Below are 18,598 nucleotides of genomic sequence, written 5' to 3'. Positions count from 1 at the left end.
TGAAAGCGCGCTGGCGCAGTTTACTGACTCAGTTAGATCTCAGCACAACCAAGATTCCAACTGTAATTGCTGCTTGTTGTGTGCTCCACAATATCTGTGAGAGTAAGGGGGAGATGTTTATGGCGGGGTGGGAGGTTGAGGCAACTCACCTGGCAGCCAGTTTCGCACAGCCAGACAACAGGGCGATTAGAAGAACGCAGCAGGGCATGCTGCACATCAGAGAAGCTTTGAAAGCCAATTTCATGACTGGCCAGGGTATGATGTGAGAGTTATGTTTGTTTCTCTTAAAGTTACCTGCCCCCTATATATATATTAAAGGAAATAAAGTCACAGTTGTTTAAAAACCGTTCTTTATTATTTGTTGCACAAAACATTGAGAGAAATCAGAAGCTAGATTTGGGGGGAGAGTTGGGTTGGGGGGTGGAGGAGGAGGGAAGGACAAGTCCAGAAACCAAATCAAAATTTAGGATATGCCAGCTTTCTGCTGCTTGTGCAATCCTCTGGGGTTGACTGTGTGGGTCCCCGTAGCCTCCCCACCCCCATGTTCTTGGGCGTCTGGGTGAGGAGGCTATGGAACTTGGGGAGGAGGGAGGGCGGTTATTCAGGGGCTGCAGTGGCAGTCTGTGGTCTTGCTGCCTTTCCCGCATTAGATCCACCATACAGCGAAGCTTGTCAGTTTGCTCCCCCATGAGCTTGATCATAGCATCCTGCCTGCTCCCATCACATGCGTCCCTCCTCTCTTTGTATTCATGTAACGCTTTACGCGACTCCGCAATTGTTTGCCTCCACGCATTCAGCTGGGCCCTATCAGTGCGGGAGGATTGCATGAGCTCAGCAAACATGTCGTCCCAAGTTCATTTTTTCCGCCTTCTAATCTGGACCAGCCTCTGGGATGGAGTAGATAGGGGCCGCATTGAAACATTTGCACCTGCTGCAGGAGGAGAAAAAGGGAGGGTAGTATTTTAAAAGATACATTTTAGAGAACAAAGGGGACACTGTTTCTCAGTGAAACAGGCAATTCATAGTACACAGCACATGTTCTTTCTGTACAAGGTCACATTTTGCTTTCTATACTGAAGTGTCTGCCACTTTGGTGTGAGTAAGCCATCATATGCGGCCAGGCAACAGAATTCAGCTTGCAGGCAGCAGCCAGGCAACAGAATTCAGCTTGCAGGCAGCCTGCGGGCTCTCTGGGATGATCGCTTCACACAACACCCTCGCTCCTCCCCCCGCCCCACACACACACCCCGCGGGACTCCGATGAGGCTCTGAGCAGGGATGAGCCCTTTAAACTAAACACGAACAGCCCAGCACAGCTGGGTTTCCTCCCACCCCCGACCGCGTGGCTCTGATCAAGCTCTCACTCACCAGAAGTGCCTTCTTCAGGGTCATGGTCCGGGAGCATGCTTTGGGAGTAGGGGGACGCTATTGGCTCCAGCGTTAAGAATAGTTCCTGGCTAGGGGGGAAAACAGATTCCCCACTTGCCACCTGTGCACTGTCCTCCTCCTCCTCCTCCTCCTCTTCGTCCTACAAAAACTCATCCTCCTCGCTCCGTGCTACTCCCCCCTTGCAAGTGTCCATGGACAGTGGTGGGGTAGTAGTGTCATCACCCCACATAATTGCATGCAGCTCACGGTAGAAGCGGCATGTATGGGGCTGTGACCCAGAGCACCCGTTCACCTCCCTGACTTTTTGATACACTTGCCTGAGCTCCTTGATTTTTGTACGACACTGTTCTGTGTCCCCGGAGTAGCCTCTTTCCGTCATGGCCCTGGAGACTTTAGCATATGTATTTGCATTCCTTTTTTTTGGAACGTAGTTCTGCCATAACAGATTCGTCTCCCCAACTTGCAATGAGATCCAGTACCTCCCGTTCGGACCATGCTGAAGCTCATCAGCGAATCCGGGACTGTGTGGTCTCTTGAGATGGTGGACTCTGCATGGTTACTTGTGATGGTTTACTGTGCTGATGGTCACCTGTGCTGATGGTGACCAAAAAAGAAATTCAAAAGTTCCCGGGGCTTTTACTGCCTACCTGGCTAGTGCATTGGAGTTCAGAGTGTTGTCCAGAGTGGTCACAGGGAGCATTCTGGGATAGCTCCCGGAGGCCAATATCATCGAATTGCGTCCACAGTACCTGTAACCCGGAACTGCGATCTCGATTTTAGCACTACTCCACTTGCCGAGGTGGAGTACAGAAATCGGAGTAAAGAGCCCTTTAAATCGAAAAAACTGGTTTGGTCATTTTAGTAACTCGGCTAATTCCAAAATAATCGCATACTGTAGACCAGGCCTTAGAAAATCCCATTAGCCCCTATCTGCTTCTTTAGATGCCTACGTACCTTTGAAAATCTGGCCTTCATCTATAATGGCCGAAACCTGCAAGGTGCTGATTGCTTCCTGGGAGGTGCTGTATGTCATCAATTATCCCTGAAGACTGGGAGAGTTGAGGGCACTCTGTATCTTGAAGGAGGTACCCAGCACTTTGCAGGGTTGATCCCAAAAGGTGTAGTACTTACCCGTTCCTTCCCACAATATTTTAAGGGTCCATTCTTCCCTCTCTGTAAGCACAGAACTTCAACTGAAATCAATTGCAAGTTACAGACCCATAGGATGCACTCAGAAGTGGTCAACAATGTCAAGAAATCATAGAATACCAGGGTTGGAAGGGACCTCAGGAGGTCATCTAGTCATTGTTGGTCAGTGGGGTTTCCAAAGAGAACACCTTGAGTTCTTAACCACAAACATTTGTTTTGATTTTTTCCTCCCTTCTTGTTTTGAGCATTTTCTCATCCAAGAACTGCATTCACTCTTAATTAAACATTACTGGCTGTGTTATACTTAATAGCTGTTTTGTTTTGTCTACCACCTTTACAGTCCCAACCCAGATCGATGCCTTTGCCCAAATAGACTACTCCCTAGTTCACTCTCCAGGAGTCTTCCAATCATACATTGATCTGGACTTAAAGGTAATTGACTTTAATGCTAGCTGTCTACAACTGTGTTCTTTTGATAGACTTCTTATCCTTTGTTAGATTGGCATGTTTATTATATTATTATTATTATTGTTTATATGTATTACCATAGCACCTAGGAGCCCCAGTCATAGCCCGATAACCCGTTGCGCCGGGCACTGTACAAACACAGAACAAAAAGACAGTTCCTGCCCCAAAGAGATTACAATCCAAGACAAGAGACAACAGATGTTTGGTTTTGCTTCAACATTATGACCTGAATCTGATGAGAAACTCCAAAGCAATGTCTCATTTGGTTTGTTTTTTCGAACAATTCTGTTGTAGAAACATGACATGGTTGTTAAATAAATTAACAGAACAGGTCATTTTGATTCTGTTGGTCAATTTCCCATAGCAAGTAGAGAGCAGTAAAAGAAGATTGAGCAGGTTAAAAGGAAAAAGAGAGAAAGGAAAAGAGGGAAAACACAGTGTGTAACCAACCCTAGGAGAAGAGAGGGAAGTAGATTTCTGGGGCCTGATTATCCTGTCCATTGATTTCAATGGGCGTTGTATGAATTAGAAGATCAGGACCCTGGAACGAGAGAGGGGGAGAGAGTGTACATTTTAGGAGCCAAGATTAAACAACAAATCCAGGGAGTAGACAGAGAGAGAGAGCAAGCCAAGTCTGAAGAGCGCTGCTGAGGCTATGGCAACACTGCGAGGCTTTTAGTGACATGGCTGTGCCGCTACAGCCGTGCCGCTAAAAGGCACACAGTGGAGCTGCTTTCAGAGCAGCAGCCGTGTTAGTCTGTATTCGCAAAAAGAAAAGGAGGACTTGTGGCACCTTAGAGACTAACCAATTTATTTGAGCATAAGCTTTCGTGAGCTACAGCTCACTTCATCGGATGCATACTGTTTGTCAGCAAGAGAGAGCTCTCCTGCTGATAAAAAATTTCCACCCTCCATGAGCGGCAGCAGCTTTGTTGGCAGGAGAGCACTCCTGCTGGCAAAGCGCTGGTCACACCGGCGCTTTTCGTCAGTAAAACTTTTTGTCATTCGGCGGTGTGTTTTATTTAACACCCCTGAACGACAAAGTTTTGGTGACGAAGTGCCAGTGTAGACAAAGCATAAGATTCAAGACCCTGGGAGATTCCTTCAACTAAGGGAAACATGAGGGAAACATGATGCATCCTGCTTAGGTGTGGTTCTGAGTAGTAAGATTTTCTTGTCATGCTACGTGAAGTGTAAAAACAATTTAGTTTTACTACGTGGATACATAGTTTGGATTTTTAACATCCTGAGTATTTTCACTATTTAAAAAATCATTTTAAATTTTGTTTTGTTTTGTAAAAAGATACAGAGGTTTTTTTTTTTTCTTTAAAGTATTCTAGTTTCAGAATATTCGGCACTTCAGAGCTTAAAACCTTTACTGTTTCTCCCCTGCTTAATGTTATAGTTAGTGTAATAGTTACTCCAAGTATATTTGGCTTTTCCTATATTACTTTTTCTTTCTACATCACCTGTGCTCCTTGGCCTGCACTGGCTACCAATTTGTTTCTGGGTGCATTTCAGGGTGTTGATTTTGATCTGTAAAACCCTGTATGGTTCAGGCTGTAGCAGCTTTGACCTAGTAGGTCAATGAGCACTAGAGAACTTTTAGTGCATGATAGTAGGGTCCACACAGTCAATTAGTGTATGATAGGCTAGCATGCTTATAGATCTAGACCCCAGCTTGTCACTCACTAAGGGTATGTCTACACTACGAAATTAGGTTGATTTTATAGAAGTCGATTTTTAGAAACCAATTTTATACAGTCGATTGCATATGTCCACACTAAGCGCATTAAGTCGGCGGAGTGCATCCTCACTACCGTGGCTAGCATCGACTTACAGAGCGGTGCACTGTGGGTAGCTATCCCACAGTTCCCGCAGTCTCCGCTACGTATTGGAATTCTGGGTTAAGCTCCCAATGCCTGTTGGGGCAAAAACATTGTCACGGGTAGTTCTGGGTACATGTCATCCGGCCCCCATCCCTCCCTCCCTCCATGAAAGCAACAGCAGACAATCTTTTCGCGCCTTTTTTCCTGGGTTACCCGTGCAGACGCCATACCATGGCAAGCATGGAGCCCGCTCAGCTCATCGTCACCATACGTCTCCTGGGTGCTGCTGGCAGACGCGGTACTGCATTGCTACACAGTAGCAGCTCCTTGCTTCACGGCAGACGGTGCAGTAGGACTGATAGCTGTCGTACATCTCCTGAGTGCTCCTGGCAGACCTCGGTGAGGTCGATCAGGGCGCCTGGACAGACATGGCTATTCTCCTCTTAGAGCACCAAATGGGAGCCAGAGACTCCAGGTCATTCTCTTCTTTAAGTTTCATCTCATGGAGATTCAGTCCTGCCTGGAATATCATGTGAGCTGGAGGCTTCTGCCTCAGGCTGCTCTCCCAGCTGGCAGCACCACACAGTCGCACCTACCCCAGCCTACCTCTTGCTCCCATGGCTCATGAAGCCTGGACAGTAGTAAGGAGCAGTTCAACTATAGGCTGAGCAAGTGCAGAATGGTGGTAGAATGTGCCCTTGGATGTTTAAAAGCTCGCTGGCGCTGTTTGCTGACTAGGTCAGACCTGAGCGCAACCAACATTCCCATTGTTATTGCTGCTTGCTGTGAGCGTAAGGGGGAGACATTTATGGCGGGATGGGAGGTTGAGGAAAACCGCGTGGCGTCCGATTTTGAGCAGCCAGACACCAGGACGATTAGAAGAGGACAGCAAGGCACACTGCGCATCAAAGAGGCTTTGAAAACCAGTTTCATGACTGGCCAGGTTTTGATGTGACAGTTGTGTGTGTTTCTCCTTGATGCAAACCCACCCACTTTGTTGATTTTAATTCCCTGTAAGCCAACCACCCTCCCCCCTTCGAAATAAGTAACTATTGTTTGGAAACCATGCATTCTTTCTTTATTCATTAAAAAAAAATTGAGATAACAGACAAGGTAGCCCGGGTGAGGTGGGGGAGGAGGGAAGGACAAGGCCACATTGCTTATTGTAGCCACACTAAAAATCAAACTGTTTGAATGATAACCTTCTGTTGCTTGGGCCATCCTCTGGAGTGAAGTGGCGGGGTGCCTGGAGCCTCCCTCTCCCCCTCCCCCGCGTTCTTGGGCATCTGGGTGAGGAGGCTACGGAACATGGGGAGGAGGGTAGGCGGTTATACAGTGGATACAGCAGGGGTCTGTGCTCTTGTTGGCTTTCCTGCAGCTCCAACAGACGCTTCATCATGTCCGTTTGCTCCCCCAACAGACACTTCATCATTTCCGTTTGCTCCCCCATTAGCCTCAGCATCGCGTCCTGCCTCCGCTCTTTGCGCTCACTTAATTCTTTCCTGGCCTCTGCCACTGAATGCCTCCATGCATTAAGCTGTGCCCTATCAGTGCGGGAGGACTGCATGAGCTCGGAGAACATATCATCGCGAGTGCATTTTTTTCTCCTTCTAATCTGCGATAACCTCAGGGACAGAGATGATAGGGGGAGCGTAGAAACATTTTACGCTCTATGATTCTGGGGGGACTTCATGGTCACCTGTGCTGCTGAGTGCTGCTGAGTTCGCCACGCTGACCAAACAGGAAATGAAATTCAAAAGTTCCCAGGGCTTTTCCTGTGTACTTGGCTAGTGCATCGGAGTTCAAAGTGCTGTCCAGAGTGGTCACAATGGAGCACTCTGGGATAGCTCCTGGAGGCCAATACTATTGATTTGCGTCCGCACTACCCCAAATTCGACCCAGCAAGGTCGATTTTAGCGCTACTCCCCTCGTCGGGGAGGATTACAGAAGTCGATTTTAAGAGCCCTTTAGGTCAACGGAATGGGATTGGTTGTGTAGACACAGTCATTTTTAAATCGACCTAACATGGCTAAATTCGACCCAACCCCGTAGTGTAGACCAGGCCTTAAGTCCCCTTCTGGACAAGCCCTTAGAGCAGGACTGGGGAACCTACGGGCTGGATCCAGCCCGCTGCTTCATTTCATCCAACCTGCGGCAAGTCTACGTGCCGCGGGCCGGAAGCCCCGAGCCTCAGCACCCCCATGCAGGGCTGGAGCCACGAGCACTGGCTCGCCCCGCTACAAGGAGAAGCTAGGGTCGACTCTAGCTCCCAGAAGTGCCTGGCATGTCCCTAAGGCCTCTAGGAGCAGGGGTGATCAGGGAAGCTCTGCGCACTGCCCCCAGCGCCAGCTCCGCACTCCCATTGGCTGGGAACCGCGGCAGATGGGAGCTGCGGGCGCGGGCAGCGCGCACCATGCAGAGCCCCCTGGCCCCTCCACCTAGGAGCTGGACACGGTGGCCACTTCCAAGAGCAGCACGGAGCCAGGGCAGGCAGGGAGCTTGCCTTAGGCCCGTTGCACTGCTGACCAGGAGCCGGCTGCCTGAGGTAAGCACCGCCCGGCCGGAGCCCACACCCCGAACCCTCACCTCAGGTTGGAACCTCCTCCCGCACCCTAACTCCCTCCCAGACCCCCACCTGCATCCCAACCCCCTGCCCCAGCCCTGAGCCCTCTCCCACACCCCAACTTCCCCCGGATCCTGCACCCTGAACTTCCTTCCCCACCCCAACCTTCGCCCCAGCCTTGAGCCTGCTCCCGCACTCAAAACCGCTTGGCCCCAGCCCGGAGCCCTCTCCTGAACCCCAAACCCCTTATCCCCGACACCACCCCAGAGCCCGCACCACCAGCTGGAGCCTTCACCCCCTCCCGCACCCCAACCCCCTGCCCCAGCCTGGAGCCCCCTCCCATACCCACAACCCCTCATTTCTGGCCCCACCCCAGAGCCTGGGGGAAGCCCCGAGCCTCTGCCGCTCCTCCCCCTCCCCCATTGCAGGACTGTGTGCTGCCCACCACTGATTCTTTCTGTGGGTCAATGGCCCCTGATAGAAAAAAGGTTCCCCACCCCGCCTTAGAGATCACCTCTCTCCTTACACACCATCTAGAATATGACATCACTGGATAGCTCTTGATGAGAGTTCTCAGATTTGAATTCCTGGGGATGGAGGCAAGGGTCAAGATTTAAAAAAAAAAAAATGTAAAAAAAATCAATCTTTAGGCACAGAATAAGTTGCCTCATTTTCTAGAGTGCTGATCCCTGAGTAGCCTCTGGCGTCTTAAGTGGATGCCTGGCATCTTTGAAAATCAGGCCAAGAGCATTCTCCGTGGAGGGCCCTGTAAGATCCACCATTGTAAATGCATTCAGAGTTTTTGACAGGCCCTGATTTTATAAATGACAATAATATTTTGCAGGGCACAATCTATCCAGTTGGAAATTGGACTGACCTTGCCTTTGTACAAGCTCCCTTCATTCTCCCAGACAAGAGTGATTCCATGCTTTACTTCGGCATCTCTGAGTATTTCTTTAAGTCTGCCTCACTGGCTTATTACACAGCAGGGGCCTTCAACATCACCATTGTAGAAGAGGTGAGTGGCACTTGCAGATGAAGGGATTAAAAGTGTTCCGGGTTTGGTCCTTCAGAGAAGGGGATTTTATATAAACTCATTTGCAGTGCAGTTACAGGCTCAGTGTTAACCAAGCCATGTAGTTATCAGAGTGTGATCATGATCTCTAATACTAATTCTTTATTTTGCCATTATGTAGTATCTAGATTTCTGAGGCCAAATTCAGAGGTGCCACTGAACAAGGTACAAAATAGGCACAATTCACCTTCAAAATGATATGTCACAGATCTGAACCATGTGCTCCTCTGAAAAGGACAAGGAAATTCATGCTGGGGACTCTGCTGCCTTACTGGCAGCTTTCTAAGGGGCCTTTGCTGACTCACTACTAGGAGGGATCCCTGGAACTGAACTGGCTCTACCTGTGGGCTGAGCAGATGTCACAAAGCATAGTAGTTTTGCCTGTAGCTGGGAGGCCAAGCAGAGCTTTGAGACCTGTCTCCAGTGGATTCTATATATCCCAGCAAACAGGTGGCTACGGGCCCAAATGTGAGCAGAATATTGCACCTGTATTTCTGCAGAAGGTTTTAATCTTTGTTTCTCCAATATGTGGGGGGGCTTCTTTTGGGCACGTTAGTGAGAATTTGACTCAGTGCTCTAGGACTCCCCCTAGGAATTTTCCCAAGGTTCAAAGGCACTAGGTCATTAAAATGACAATAAATAGCAGATTTAAAGAAAACCTAGACATGAAGCTCACACAGGATGGAATAATTTCTTTCATTTGTTTTGCAGCTTTCCAGTTATTTTAATGTAACGACAGAGACATTTGGCAGCATCGTTCCTGAGGTGGGTATCTTTAGTTCTGTGAACCCTTCAGAAACCACCCTAGCTAGTCCCAGTGTGGGTGTCATCTGAGTACTGGTTAACCTCCAATGGTTTGGTGGAGCCACTGTGTGTCACTGTGTTGGAGAAGGGGAAGACGCACAGTGGCTGGGAGGCAGGTCCAGGTCACGACTCTTGCCTCAAGTGAGTCCTAACTGGCCCCACGACATCTCTGCTAAGAACCCCTTTCTCCTGCCCAAATTTGCATGACTTGGGTCACCTGGCTGCTGACAGGTGAGAGATAGCGTGCATCAGCAGCTGAGGATGATGATAGCGGTGAAGAGCAAAGTGGCTGCATGTTGGGAAACAGAGCTGGCAGGTAGGCAGGAAGTAAGCCGGGGCTTTCTGCCTGTGTGAGGAAGGTGCCAACTTCTAACATTTGCATGTGGTCTACGGAAGGACAAGGGAGATGGTGGGGCCTCATTTAGTTTATGTGAGGAAGATGAACAGAGCAGGAGTGGAGAGGGCAGTGAGGATGCAGCTTGGGCTCCTGCTGGGCTGGAGAGACAAACTGAGGAACTGAAAATGAATATAAGAACTAGTGCCAAATGCTGAGCATGAGTCTAAACAATCTCAGCACTCTAGGGGTTAAATGTTCCTGTCTATTTCCAGGATGACAATAGTTTTTTTCTCATCATAAATGCAGTAGCCAAGCTCCTAAGCCAAAGTTCCTCATAATCATATTTATCTGCAAAGCACCATGCACTCTACTGGTGATACGCTGGCTCCTCAGCCTCTTTGTTGGCTTGTTTGAGTGCCATATTCATGTTTCCTTTGTCTCAGACATGTTCACAAACTAGAATTTAATCCTCTGGAAATTGCTCATCTGTTGAAGTGAATGGGTCTTCTGGTAATGGAGGGGACTTTCCTCCACATTCCTGATATGACAAAGATGATCAGGTCATCATCACAGGAGACATTCCTATTCCTGTTGCCGTAAGGACTCTACCATCTTGTTAACACCTTTTCTAAAGTTTGATCTTCAGGAACCCTCTCAAAATAACTATTTTAATGAATGATAAGTTTCACTATTCAGATCTGTTCTATATAAAACTACTTTCAGACTCTCCTTCTTTGCCTTGAAACCCTACAGATTGCCCAGTATTATGTAGAGGTACGCCCCGCAATGTTGAACCTGAGGGCTACTGCTGCACCTGTGATCAGTTTACAGACAGACTCCTTTACTCTAGAGATCTGTGCCTCCATGGAAGTGCTTGCTGTCCTGCCAGACTCAACCACCCAATCCATGTTTACAGTGAACATAGTAAGTACCATGGACCAGAGGATTACATTTCATCTAGGAGTTAAAATAAGTTTGTTGTTCTGCACTGCCAGAAACCAGGGCATTTGAAGGTCCTAGAGGTCAGTACCTGCAACACATAGGGGAAAATTTTGCCCTTAAATAAGCAAATTCCATTAACTTCAGCCAGGGGTTGAACACGAAAGTTTGGGGGCACAATCTGGCCTGTAGGGCATTGCTACTGGAAGGTGAGTTTTCTTAAAGAGGAATAAAACCCCAGATATATTACTACTTCAGTTATCTGAAGCTTAGTTCTCTAGAATTCCCTGTTATACAGCAATGGGTCATGTCCCCTGACATCTATTCATTACATTGAAAATGTCCCTGATTAATGAAAATCTCAGTTGTCCATACTTTTAATATTGCCAGTGACATTGAGATAATCAAGGCTGAACTGTACACAAACCCCAAATCAGGCAGAAAGTAGCACTGCATGAGACAGCTTCAGTATTTATCAAAGAAGGTGGAACTGTTGCATTTTAAATGATACAAGGAGACTATATTTGTGTTTGAATCTAAGAAAGGACCCCATTCTATATGGATACAGTAACTCAAGACTCTTCTCTCCTGCAGATAGCGAACACCAGTGCCAGTCTGACTATATTTGAACAGAAGCTGATTGGCTCATTATGTCTGAACAGGTAAACACAGGACAGCTTGACCTGAGGCCATTCAGATGATCCCAGTATTAAAACACAACAGCCTTATTGTGTCAGCCTAGCTGTGCAGTTAGTCCAGCATAAGGAAAAGGCAGCCAATGCAATTTCTTTCTCACAAGGGTAGGGACCCTGAGATGCTTTTGGCTACATTGCCCAAATCCTGTGGATGAAAGACAACCATATTTTGGGATCATTGAATCTTCTTCTGTTGCTTCATTCTGTACTTTTCTATAGAGGGCTTAGTAAAGGAAACTGTATTGGATTTATTAGTCTAAAATCTTTGACTGAGATTCTCTCCTATGCTTAGATCAACTCATCATCAGAGAAAGGCAGGGGCCATAAGAGAAGCTAATTATGATTCCCTGATTTGCTTGGTCATTCTGCACCAGTCCCTGCATAGGTTAGACCAGCCATGGCATTGCTCTAACTTATGCTAGCTGTCATCAGCCTCCCAGGGACTGTCTGCCAGCTGGGGATAGCTGGTGCACATTGTGCCCCAGTCACACATCTTCCCCACTCCTGGCATGCCCCATCTGCCAGGACTGGATAGGAGGGTAGCACAGGAGCCTAGTATGATGATTCTGCATCATTGAGAGCTCCCCCACATGGTGGGGCAGGATCCTCAACTGGCCTGATCCAGCTGCTTTCCAGTCCTTTTGTGCAACCAGAGCAGGGCAAAGGGGCCAGAACACGGGAAAGAATTTGGGCTGGTCTATGTATATGCTACAGTGGTGATTCCAAGTGTTGGCATAATGACTCCCAGCTGGTCAGAAAGCTGTCATCTGAGGTCATGACATTTCCTATAGAATTTAACTTTTCATTAAAAAAAATAGAATCCAGATTTTCAAATATGTGTATCTAAAAGCATGGGTGATGGTCAGCCCCGCCCACTTGACAGGATCAGACTCTGAATGCCAAGCACCCATTGGATTATGTGGTAGGGTGATGGGAACCCGAGCTCACAAGAACCATGTCTAGGAAGACCGTAACAGGCAAGAAGAATTAGAGATGTCCAAACTCCAGAGACTCTCAGGAGGGAGTTCCTAAGGAGAGTAACGGGGTGTCAGGAACCTAATGAGGAGGGTATGATTAGGAAGTCCTCAGAATGGTTTACAAGGAGGAAGGTTGCAGTGGGTGAACCTCAGAAATCTTGCAAACTGAACTGAGCTTCTAACGTTTTTCAGCTAAGTCATCACCACCAGTAACATTCTCCAAGTGGAATTTCACCTCCTAGCTCCTGTAGCACATTTCTCTCAGTAGGATCTGAGAGACAGGGGATCTTTGGTGCTTGACCTGGTGCAGTTAAATGTATGAATCAGTGAGACATACACAACTAAACACAGAGGAAGAAGTGCACTCACAATCCTGGATAAACTTCTCCGAGGCCACCCTTCTGTGCACATTCCAGGCAATGCCTTACAGAAACACTCCTGCTCTTTTCTGTGGAAGGTAGCATGTAGGACGCATTGCCATAAAGAAGAGTCTCGTCATGGGCATATCATAGGACCTGAAGTCACTGAGGGTGACTATACATGATTAAAACAATGTGCCTTCGTCCTTTATAATGACTCCTCTTTTACTACTTTCCTTTCAGATTCCAGCTCTTCCTGGCCGACTCCAGGGCTGGGTTCTTTGAGGTAAGTTGATGGTTTCAGTGTCTAGGAAACAAGAGCCAAGAATCTCAGGGAAAATGTCAGTCTGAAGAGTAAGGAGCAGAATTTCCCTACACATATTTCTAAATCATTAGACTTCATCCTTGGGTGGTTCTTTTCTCTCTTTCTGGAACTCTGTCTGTCCTTTCTGCTGTATATATATTTATTGCAGTACTTCTTCTCAGCAACTCTTCAGTGCTCCTAAAAATGAGATGTTTTCCAATCTCTCTTCTTTGTGTATCGTGTTTCATCAGAGAGGCACTAAAATCATGACCACAAAGCGTACAACAGTAATCTGCAATGCAGCAGTAGAAGGAACAGCATGTTGTAGGTTAGAACATGCACCCTAGAATGGCAGCGAGGCAGTGGTGGTGTGCAGGGACAAAGCACAGATTCTCATCATTAAGGTAGGGAGTGGGAGCCAATACTAGACACAAATGCCTGAAATACATAATAGGGGAAAACCCTGCCTCCCAGAGAGAGCAGTTTCATCCTGAGGACAAGTGATCAGCTCGAGGAAGCTGAGCAGAGGAGAATTAAAATCTCCCAAATACTGCTGTACGGTTAAAATTATCTCGCAAGTAAATGAAACTGATTATTTTAAATGAAAATATTGCAAGCATGGTAACGAGATCCAGATCCTCGCGTTCTGTATCTTTTACATCATCCCCAAGCCTCAAGAACCAAAGGTCGTTGTCACTTGTGGTTTTGTCTACCCAAGTGAGGTCTGGTCATGTGAGCAGGACTTTTCTTCTTAAAACTCCGTCCAGGATTTAGTATGGAACAGCTTCATAAGTATCAGGAAGTGGGCCCTAAATCCATTTTCTCCCCCATGGCAGGTCTCACTTCTGGAGAATTTCCTGTCTTACGTTTTACGGAATGGAGTAATCCCAGCAGCCAATGGTAAGGATAGTGGCGAGTTCCTTTAATGGTCCTGATCTCTGTTAACAAAATAACACTTATATGGCTCCAGAAATTGGTAATGTGATATGGGGCTTTTCACCATTAGGGACCATTTCACATCAACTCAGATGAGAAATGACAAGATGTCATTACAATCAGCTGGTAGCCTATGTGAAATCAGTTGGGGGTATCAGACAATTTCTAGGAGACAAGTAAACACATTCTCAAACTACCACTACAACTGGCACTAACTTGAAGTTTCATCAGAGAAACCAAGGACTGACTGGGCACAGAAATTATATAGGGCACTGGACTGGCACTCAGGAGACCTGGATTCTATTCTTAGCTCTGCCACTGCCCTGCTGGGTGACCTTGGGTAAATCACTCCCCTCTCTTTGCCTCAGTTTCCCCATTTGTAAAATGAGGGTAATGATATTGACTTCATTAGTAAAGTGCTTTGAGTGCTGTGGATCAAAAATGCTATACAAGAGTGTTGTTATTGTTATGCTGAGAGATACGGGTGACTGCTTGGATCACAACCTCTTTTAGACTGGGTGTGAACGCACTCTTCAATTAATGTAACTCTCAGGATGAGTTAATCACAAACTCCTCACCTAAGACAAAAGAGGGTTGTGAACCTGGCCAGGAGTTTTCGAGGGGGTGAACGAGTTCTGCCCTCCCTCATATACACAAAATACTCGGCAAAACACAGAGGACAGACAGACAGAAGGAGCAGATGAAAACACAGTGCTTGACCCTAGAAGAAAGTTGGGAGGTGTTATGATCCTGTCTGCAGTTTAGTATCCATTACAAGAGGTTTTTGGGTCAAAGGTGCAGGATTAAAAGAATGCTCTTCTTTTGTGAATGCTGTGAGACAAAGAAAGTGGTTCCTGCTATTTCCTTCTGCATTCAGAGACACAGCACTTTGTACAGTCTTTGTAAATGAACAAAGAATACCTACCATGAATTTCTGCTCTCTATTGGAACATCCCCAGAATCCCAAACTTTGACTAGCTGCTTGGATTGAAAAGGAGCAATATTATTATTATCTTTAGAGGTGGTCTTTACAAGTAACAGATGAGGCACACTGGAGGAGCTCTATGGGGAAATTCATGTCACTGCCCCATGTGCTAACGTAGCCAGTCATTCTGAGTGAAAATAACCCCTATCCAGAGGACCAGCACAAAGTCCATGCATCACTTTAGTCCCATTTAAGCCCGCAAAATAGGAGTGCATGGACCTCTTCACTAGGATGTATTTCACCCTCTTGGACAGTGCAGACAAAGGAAAGGGGGTGTTGCTAGTGGTTGGAGCACAGGACTGTGTTCACAATTCCTCTGCTAACTCTAGGTGACTTAGGATAGGACACTTAGGAGAGCTAATGTGCTGAGCACTTCCTGCAAAGTGCAGAGGCAATGGGAGCGCATTCAAAAAAGAACTAGATAAGTTTATGGAGGATAGGTCCATCAATGGCTATTAGCCAAGATGGGCAGGGATGGTGTCTCTAGCCTGTTTGCCAGAAGCTGGGAATGGGCGACGGGGCATGGATCACTTGATGATTACCTGTTCTGTTCATTCCCTCTGAAGCACCTGGCATTGGCCACTGTCAGAAGACAGGATACTCGGCTAGATGGACCTTTGGTCTGACCCAGTATGGCCATTCTTCTGTTCTTGACCTCTCTTTGCCCCTTTGTAAATGGGGATCATACCTACCACCCAGGGGTGTTGTGAGGATTAATTCATTCATGTTTGTAAACACCTTGAGATCCTTGGAAAGGTGCTATAGAAGTGTAAGTTATAATTTTTAAGTATTATATATATTTTGTTTGTCTTTTTTTAAGTTAAACTGAAGAAGGGATTCCCTCTTCCTAACCTGGACCAAATTACCCTCTTCAGACCTGTTGTTAAAGTTAATAAGGTGAGAAACTGGGTTTCGTCTTAAAACGAGTTACTCCCCTTTTGCTAGATTGTCAGCATATTAAACAATAAAAATCCTTGGTATAAGATGAGAAATTTCATACCACAAAAGTTTCAAATTTTTCTTTCTTTGAGGGAAAAAATAAAACTGAGCCAAATGTGCGGATATTCAGTGGCCAGATGCACTCAGTGGGTCAAATTCAAATGTGCTGAAAGTAAGAACAACCCCTTGCAAGTCAAAGAAGTTACACACCTTTTTACACCTTGTCTAAATTTGCCCCAACAAGTTAAATTCAAGTTTCCATCTTCTTAGTGCAACCCCATTGAGTTCAATAGGGTTGCTCAAACATAAATGAAACAGAATTTGGCCTTCCTCGTGTAGTGTGAATAACTGGAGCTTTACATATATAATAATAGTAATAATGATAAAGATGCAGGGCATTTCCTGAGGATTAATGAGCTCCGATGGGTATGTGTCCCAGCTGGTCATAAATCTCTCAAATATATCCTGTGCCTCAATGGTTCTTCTGATATAATAATCAAATGGAAAAACAGAGGGCTATATTCTGCTACCATCGCTTGCTGCAGTCATATGTTGATTCAGCACGGGAACTTAGCCCTTAATTTGGGTGCACAGGGCATTGCTAGAAACAGGAATCAATAATAAATTAATTTGTAGAAAATTAATGAGCCAATCAGATTGCTCCAGTCATCTCCCAACTTTGCAGTCATTTTATAATCCAAACACTGTGCCCAGTTCTTTGGTTGGGGCTGAAGCACAACTCTAGAGAGGGAGTGCAAAGATAGTTTTAAGCCGCTGTTGTGTTCCGTGGACCTGCGACAGCTTTGTGGCAGGCCAGCCCCCTGATAGAAGTTGCAACTACCTGAAGGCTGCTCTAACTTGCACCGGCTGCCAATAGCCCCAACAGGGCCAATGCAGCAGCTAATGATAAGGTGCATGGAAGCCTCATTCACACCCTTTCCTCTCTAGTCACACTACACTGGTACCAAGAGTGGGGAGGTGGCACTGAAGCATCACTACACCACGTGTGTGTCAATGGAGGTTCCCTGTTAGCTGCAGTGATACTATCATGGCTGGCTACATGAGCTTTAGGTGCAGCATCTGCTGGCAGTGCGGTGCAAAGCAGCAGACCCCTGAGGAGTTTATGGGTCTGTGTGTAGAAGTCTCTGTCCCTTTGTGAAGTTCTTGAGGTTGCTACTAGTAAGTCTCAGTTCTCTTCAGTAAAGATTCTCACCCTTAATTCCCCAGGACAGAATTAAAACAGAAAATTCAGATGCTTAACTATCAATAATTTCAAGCACTTTTGTGAATGTTCTTCTCTCCTCAGGGTTATCTACTGATTTCCACTGACATTGACTACAAACTCTAAGGAAGGAGAGCACATTTGGATGATCAGGAAGTTCCCAACCAACAACATGACCCTGAAGGCTGAATACTGTCCCTTTGTTTTTAAACTTAAAAATTCTGCAAATGAGCAAAGTCTTCACTTCTGCTCTGATTTGGGCAAAAAGCCAAAAAGAAAGAGGGAATTGACCGCTGGAATATTTATTGCATGTATCCAGCAGAAAATCATGTGAAAACATATCACAGTGTGTGGTTTTGTGGTTAGGTAGGAGAAGTATTTGTTATTCAGGAGTTTGTAGGTGCTGCAAAAGTTAGTGTTTTTAAAGGTTAAAGTCTCTCTGTTTAAGTAAAGCCTTTTCTATATACTTCATGGGAAGCTCAATATTCTTTAGGAAAAAGGATGTATGCCACCAAACTGCAAACACAGCTATCATCAGCAGCTGCTCTATTAATGGTCTTTGTTGTAGCATAAACGTCTTATTCTGCTTCCAATGGAATGCATCTGTTGTGTTTAATATGAAGTGGGAGCTATCAAAAAGTGCTTCAAGCTGAAAACTCTCTTGGTGCCTATGAGGACTTAAATCTTCTGAGTTCTTTGTGAAAGGATTTCCTCAGAGTTTGATCAGGGGGATGAACAAAGTGCCAGGGCTCTTCTTAGTGGTATTTCAGGACAGGGAGTACCCTGATGTCTTTCTAGTTATAATAAGTGGGTACCCAAGAAGCTCCAGAACTAAGAGCTGAAAAAGACCCACAAGTCTAGTTCATGCCCCAACAGTACAGAATTATTCTTTACACTTTCATTAGTACTGTATCCCTAAGTTTTAGATGTGCTAAGAAATTCAGCTACACCACTTTTCTTGAGAAACTATTTCACAATCTCACTTTCCAGAAATCTTGATGCAGAATTTTTTAATGATTCATTCAATTACTCCTAGTGATATCTACCTCCTCGTTCCACCTGGAAGAGTTCCTAGCTCCCCTTGCCAGTTTCACTCTTCAGCTTGCAGTGACAGAAAGGGGCTGTTGAAAGGGAAGGGGGAATAAAAACTTAAAATTAAAAAAAAGATTTTGAAAAATGAAACAAATGTTTTCATTTGATTTTGACCAATTTCCAAAAAAAAAAATCAGACTTGCCCTGCACACCCTATTTTCCAGCAGAGAAAAACAACAACCACTGACCTGTGTTTGACAAACCCCCATTTCTCAGCAGGAAATGTTTTGGGGGTGAAAACTTTCCTCCAGCTGTGATTCATTGGGGCGCCCTAGCCAGCAGCTGATGTATTGGTTGCATTATCAGTGTCTGCTGGGTAGCAAGGCAGACTGCAAGGTGCTGAGGGGAGAAGCGTGGCCCAGGGAGAGCAGCAGCCTCGGGGGCTCTCGCTCTTGATCGCGCTGCAGAGCTCGTGTGAGGGGCTGGGCAAGCTCTAGGGGACAGTAGGAGCTCGGTCCCTACCGACCAGCAAGGGATGGCCCACACAAGCGAACTGCCCCTCTCTGGGGCTGAATCCCGGGAGACCCCACCCCAGT

At 46.3% G+C, this 18,598-nt stretch overlaps 1 protein-coding gene across 3 annotated transcripts in view; it reads left to right on the top strand.

Moving 5' to 3' along the window:
• BPIFC (BPI fold containing family C) overlaps positions 1-18,291 on the top strand; it is a 49,428-nt gene extending 31,137 nt beyond the window's left edge. For 2 of the 3 annotated variants that reach the window (XM_043542404.1, XM_043542420.1), the window contains 9 exons: positions 2,879-2,970; positions 8,243-8,416; positions 9,185-9,238; positions 10,368-10,538; positions 11,148-11,215; positions 12,828-12,870; positions 13,725-13,788; positions 15,630-15,706; positions 17,055-18,291. In XM_043542404.1, the coding sequence (XP_043398339.1) occupies positions 2,879-2,970; positions 8,243-8,416; positions 9,185-9,238; positions 10,368-10,538; positions 11,148-11,215; positions 12,828-12,870; positions 13,725-13,788; positions 15,630-15,706; positions 17,055-17,096 (785 nt within the window). In that variant the 3' untranslated portion in view covers positions 17,097-18,291. The remainder of the gene's footprint in view (positions 1-2,878; positions 2,971-8,242; positions 8,417-9,184; positions 9,239-10,367; positions 10,539-11,147; positions 11,216-12,827; positions 12,871-13,724; positions 13,789-15,629; positions 15,707-17,054) is intronic. The other variant, XM_037880380.2, reaches the window with a different exon arrangement.
• Positions 18,292-18,598: the final 307 nt, after the last annotated feature.

This window comes from Chelonia mydas, chromosome 1 (assembly GCF_015237465.2).
Source record: "Chelonia mydas isolate rCheMyd1 chromosome 1, rCheMyd1.pri.v2, whole genome shotgun sequence".
NCBI lineage: Eukaryota > Metazoa > Chordata > Testudines > Cheloniidae > Chelonia > Chelonia mydas.
Note: the sequence above shows the minus strand (reverse complement) of the source record. Positions and strands in the feature narration are given on the sequence as shown.